The sequence below is a fragment of the Triticum dicoccoides genome, chromosome 2B, assembly GCF_002162155.2.
Source record: "Triticum dicoccoides isolate Atlit2015 ecotype Zavitan chromosome 2B, WEW_v2.0, whole genome shotgun sequence".
In the NCBI taxonomy this organism is placed as follows: Eukaryota; Viridiplantae; Streptophyta; class Magnoliopsida; order Poales; family Poaceae; genus Triticum; species Triticum dicoccoides.
The window spans coordinates 565,730,075-565,735,830 of NC_041383.1; the positions used below are offsets into that span (position 1 = coordinate 565,730,075).

Below are 5,756 nucleotides of genomic sequence, written 5' to 3' on the forward strand. Positions count from 1 at the left end.
GAATAATTACCAACAAGTGATTCAAAGGTGAGCCATTATCGAAATTGGATGTGACCCACTCTAATAGAAGGCACAATGCCACTCACTTCGACTAAAAATGTCACATGCTGTTATCTAGCAGCTGACCGATGAATATATCTTTAGGCCCTGTTTGGTTCATAAGTCCTAGGACTTTTTTTAGTCCCAACTTATAAGTCCCAAGTCCCTAAAAAGTCCCTACTTGTTTGGTTCCTGGAACTTATAAGTCCCTATAAGACCATATTACAACTATAAGTCCCTATAAGTCCCTACTTGAGAGTCTTATTTCATAAGTCCCAAATGCCCACTTTAAGTCCCTATAAGTCCCTCCTGTTTGGTTTAGATGGGACTTATAGGGACTTTTTTAAGTCCCTAAGCCAATAAGTCCCTGGAAACAAACACCCTCTTACTTTTTCGGGTCAGAGTTTAAAACTGATGGCTTCGGATGATGCTTTGATGGATTGGATTGAGATCTCGTCGAGTTTTACACAATCAGAAGAGGTGCATACAAATAATTGTTATTTTTGTATATATTTTGCACATGATAACACAAAAGGTATATTTCTACATATATGTTATTATTGTAGGGGATGAGAGAGATAAAGATGTATTATATCGACATTTAAAACATCGACAAGGGTCCCCAAGCGATGTCATTGAAAGGTGCAAAAATATCATCAAGTTTTATACGGGAGCTCCTAACGGGCGCCTTCAGCGCCGGTTCCCGTTCTGGCGCCCACACGCCCGCGAACTGGGCTGGCCCATCTTGCCTCGTGTACCACTTCTGCTCGTTCGCTCCCCTCGCTCCCTCGTTCATTCTCCCTCGATCGCCTACTTCGCTCCCCTGGATCGGTCAAGTATTGACTTTTGACAAAAAAAAACAAAAAACGAAAAATTTCGTGAATTCAGGAATTTTCATAAAACTTGAAAGAAAGTCCAGGAACTTATAAAAAAGTTCATGAATTTGAAAAAAAGTTCATCAATAAAGAAAAATCGATTTTGAAAAATGAAAATCTTAAATATGCGAACAAATGTTTCGAAAATCGTACGCAAATTTCAAATATTCCTTTTATTTTAAATGTGAACTATGTTTTTCAAAAACTGGACAATTTTCGAAATTTGAATACTTTTTTTGTACTGTGAACAATTTTTAGAAAGCGAATTTAGAATACACAATGAACATTTTCTTAGTACAGGGTGAACATTATTCAAAGAAACACTGAACATTTTTTAAAATACGCTGAACTTTTTTTGAATACATGCTGAACAAAATTTCTCTGCACGATGAACATTTTTTATACACACTGAACATTTTTTCAATGTATGGTGAACAATATTCAAATACACATAGAACTTTTTTTAAAATACGATGAACTCCTTTTGAATGCATGCTGAACAAAATTTCTATACATGAGGAACATTTTTATACACAGTGAACATTTTTTTCATTGTATGGTGAAATTTTTTCTTCAATACGGTGAACAAAAATTTGGAATTCAGAACTATTTTTGAAACGTGAACAAAATTTGAAAACATGAACAAAAATTGGAATTTCGAAAAACATTTTCTGAAAAGTCAAACGAATTTCGAAAAACTGAACATATTTTGGATATTGAAAATAGTTCACCCAATTCGAAAATAGTTCATCCAATTTAAAAAAGTGCACTGGTTTTGAAAAAAAAGTTCATTGAATTTAGAAAAAAATTAATCGATTTTGGAAAAAGTTCATGGAATTTGGTGAGAAAAGTTCGTCGATTTTGCAAAAGAAGGAAAAAACTGAACAAAATCGTTCATAGGAAAAAAAGAAACAATATAGAAACAAAAGGGTGAAAAGGCTCTGAGAAAACACGAATACTAAGGTGGCGGACTGGCTATGGCAGAGCGCTTGTACTCTGGAGGACTCCAGTTCGAATCTTGCCCCACGCAAGCAGTTTTTTGCGTTTTAGAAACAGCAAAAAAGAAGAAAGAATGGGCCGGCCCAGTGCGGCGGGAGGGTGTGCGCCCGAATGCATAAATAACTAAAACGGGCGCTTAAGGCGCCGTTTAGGCATTATACTAGTAGTCATTGTATGTGAATCCGTCAAGCCGTCCGTTCTCCGTGGAGCGTTCGGACGGTTAGATCGTATCCTAGGCGGTGCACGCTGCACGCGTTTCCCTAGCCCTCGCTCTCCCCTCCTCCCCCCGTTCATAAATACTGGCCGACCCCTCCGTTTCTCCTCCTTTTTCCCCGGAAAGCCTTCGCCCCCAGAGTTAATTTGCTCGACGTCACTTCGTGCAGTGGTCTCTGCCAGAAGTTCGTCATGGACCAATGCTTGCAGGTCGCTTGGTTCGCCGGCACGGACGCGATCGCCAGGCGGTCCAATTTCATCATCTCGCCCCTTTCCGTGCGGACCGGGCTCGCGCTGCTCGCCACCGGCACCAGCGGCGAGACGCTGACCCAGCTGCTGGCCTTCTTGGGCTCCCAGGACCTCCACCTTCTCAACGCGGCCAGTGCCAGCCTCATCGCCGAGATGCGCGCGTGGCCGCAGCTCACCTTCGCCGCCGGCATCTTCGCGGACAAATCATTCTCGCTGAGGCCGGAGTTCGTGTCCGCCGCCACCTCCGCCCACAGGGCCTCCGTTAGATCCGTGGACTTTCAGAAGCAGGTAGTTCCATAGTGGCATTTGCAGCACTAACGATAACGATAAGTACAAGTAAATTTGACTGACAATCAATCTGCAAGTAAACATGAACGAAAAAACTAACGATAAGTACGGTATGATAACGCGAGCACGTGACTAAGAAATTGATTTTGCATTGCATGGATCAGCCGGCGGCAGCGGCAGCTGAGATGAACGCTCTCATCGCAGAGACCACGCGGGGCCGGATACGCGACCTCGTCTCCCCCGACTCGTTTCGAGGCGACCCGAAGATCGTCCTCGCCAACGCCATGCACTTCAAGGCCACCTGGGCCCGGAGGTTCGACCCGTCGGACACCGTCCGCTGCGACTTCCACCGCCTCGACGGCACGTCCGTGCGGGTGCCATTCCTCTCCGATCCCGGGATGCAGTACGCCACCAGCTTCGACGACCTCGGCTTCAAGGTCCTCCAGTGTTTCTACAAGATGGCGGGGCGCGACGGCAAGCTCGACCCCAAGGCGCCGCTCTTCTCCATGCTCATATTCCTCCCGCACCGGCGCGACGGGCTCCGGGACCTCCTGCGGCTGGTGGTCACCGAGCCGGACTTCGTCATGCGCTGTGCTCCCCGGCGCGAGCAGGTGGTCTCCCCGTGCTTGCTCCCCAAGTTCAAGTTCTCCTTCCGGTTCGACGCCACGGACGCGCTGCGCGGCCTCGGGCTCGCCGCGCCGTTCGACCCGCTGGCCGCCGACCTGTCGGGGGCGGTGTCGAACATGCCACGGGAAGGGCTCTACGTGTCGGCCGTCGAGCAGATGTGCGCCGTGGAGGTGGACGAGGAAGGCACGACGGCGGTAGCAGCGTTCTACACGCATACGAGCCCGACCTATAGCCCGTTTGAGCGCCCGCCGCCGCCGCCCATGAGCTTCGTGGCGGACCACCCATTCCTGTTCGCCATCGTCGAGTATGGCAAGGGCGAGGTTTTGTTCCTCGGCCACGTCGTGGACCCTTCCAGTTGAATAGTAGTTGTTGATGACGGTTTCGATTTACTAGAGAGCAACGTAGGGCTGCGATGGATGAGGGCCCGTCGTCTCTGTTTCATTCCTCTCTGTTCTTCTGCGACGAACCTTGGTTTGGTTGCATTAAGCAACGCTCAGACAACACTTGTTTTATTGGTTTATTTACCATTTCTAGATTGATATTTTTGACGATTATTCATACTATCTAGTTTGTAATTCGGTGGTGATTTCTTACTCTGTTCAGAAATCTATGTCTCTGTCTCTGCATTTTAGGCACTTTGTGAGGACTATCTTGAAGAGAAACTGAGCCAAAAAACACTCCACGAAGTTGGAAACCCTGATATTTTCAAGCCTATCCCCGTATCCCGGCTTTGAACATTTTTGGTGAACAATTGTGCAGGTAGCATTTTACCTCTGGTTAAATTTTGAATGGTTTACTACTCTGTAAATACATCTGCAGGTACCCCAGATAACTGAACTTAGGCTACAGAGCAAGAAGCCAAAAAACTCAGTATGTTCGTTCTCAAATATGAGAGCAAGAGAGATATCGACGGGACAGAACATGGAGCAGAAACACCAAGTTTGATCACTTCTTCTCCCCTTTCTTATCATCCTTCTTCTCTTCTTTCGCCGGCCCAACGGACAGGATGTCGATCCTCCCGAACTTCCGCAGCTTCTTGGCGATCACGACGCTGTCCATATCACCTATCACCGTCATCTTCTGATCCTTGTGGTCCGCGGCTATTGAGTCGATACCTGCTTCAGATCATAGTCAAGTCAGGAGACTGACTCCACCTTGGGCACTAATACTTCACCAGGATAGCAAGCGAGAAACGAAACAGATGAAGAAGCAAGCTGAAAAGAAAAAGGAACACCAATGCAAAGTGCAAGTTACTTCACCATAGATGTCTGCAACGGTTTCCATGGCCTTCTGCTTCACCCTCTCGTCGCTCATAGAAGAGACCTTCACGACCACCTTCTGCTGCCATGCAAGGAACCCATCAATTATTAGAGAGGGTGTGCAAGAGATCGTCCATGGCGAGGGTGATTTGATCAGCACGCAAGAAATTCACTGGAACCATACCTGCGGCGCCATCCGGAGGAGAGACGGAGATGGGGTGGAGGCAGCAGAGGGGAAGCGAATGCTGCTTGCGATTTTGAGTGTGCAGGATGCAGAATGAGCCAAGCTGGGATACACGGCCGTAATTTGTACAGCGTCGCGGGGTACGGCTTTCTTCTTTTTCTTCTTCTGATGCCGCTTTGCTCTGGACCCTAAGACCAGCTTGTGTGCGCTGTTCTATCAAGATTCAGAGTGATCAGCTAACAAAGTACTCCGTAGAACATTTTGTTGGTCGCTGCATGCGGATGGGACAGAAAGGAGAATGGCAGCACCAACCACAACCTATCAAGTCTGATTTATGTAGTTCATCAGATGCATCTTGTCAAAAGATTGCAGGGTGGCTCAGCAGTTACATACCTGCCATCATGCAGCTGCCTAGTGCCTAGTTCATGTATCATCTGCGACTTGTTTTCCGTCTACGACTTGCAACATGGAATCTAGTTCGTTCCTACGCTTAAAAGTCGGTGGAGATTTAGGTAAATTTGGTTGAACGTCCCTCTCCGCAGAGAGAGAGAGAGAGAGAGAGTGAAGGATAGTTTGGTGAGCCACAACCGTTGAACGTGTCATGTGCTCCGTGGAGGAGAGTGTGTGTCCAGTTCTCTCTTTTAGCTTGAGGTGTCATCATCCATGATGCATCCAACGATGTATATAGGTAGCCCGCGTGCCGCCTAGCCGAACACCCGGGACGTAATTTTGGTCTGTTCGGATGTCCGGGTTAAACTACACTTCTACTTCGGTACACCCTCCTTAAACACATCAAAGACTAAGATTTGTTCATACCCCTTCACTGACAGGGGCACGATCGTCTTATGTAGCGCGTCCAGGCCGATACCCCCGCGCGCCCGTGTATACGTGGCTACGGGGCGAGCCGAGCCGCCCAGTAGCCGTCAGGACGCGAGCCGAGTCGCACGCCATGGGCCCACTATGCCAGGCGCCATGCGGACGTGGCGCGGACGGGCGTACCGTCGTGCAGTAACTGCCCGCGGT

General features: G+C 47.8%; 1 protein-coding gene across 2 annotated transcripts; it reads right to left on the reverse strand.

The window, feature by feature from the left end:
• Window positions 1-4,010: 4,010 nt before the first annotated feature.
• LOC119368026 (heavy metal-associated isoprenylated plant protein 39-like) lies at window positions 4,011-5,014 on the reverse strand. 2 transcript variants are annotated; one of them, XM_037633386.1, is made up of 3 exons: window positions 4,734-5,014; window positions 4,550-4,631; window positions 4,011-4,405 (listed from the first exon to the last, which is right to left on the reverse strand). In XM_037633386.1, exons 1-3 carry the CDS (start codon window positions 4,743-4,745, stop codon window positions 4,236-4,238), a joined length of 264 nt encoding a protein of 87 aa, XP_037489283.1. In that variant the 5' UTR covers window positions 4,746-5,014; the 3' UTR covers window positions 4,011-4,235. The 2 variants fall into 2 exon arrangements, with proteins under 2 accessions (XP_037489283.1, XP_037489284.1); XM_037633387.1 differs by having other exon boundaries at window positions 4,550-4,628; window positions 4,734-5,007.
• Between the last annotated feature and the right edge of the window lie 742 nt (window positions 5,015-5,756).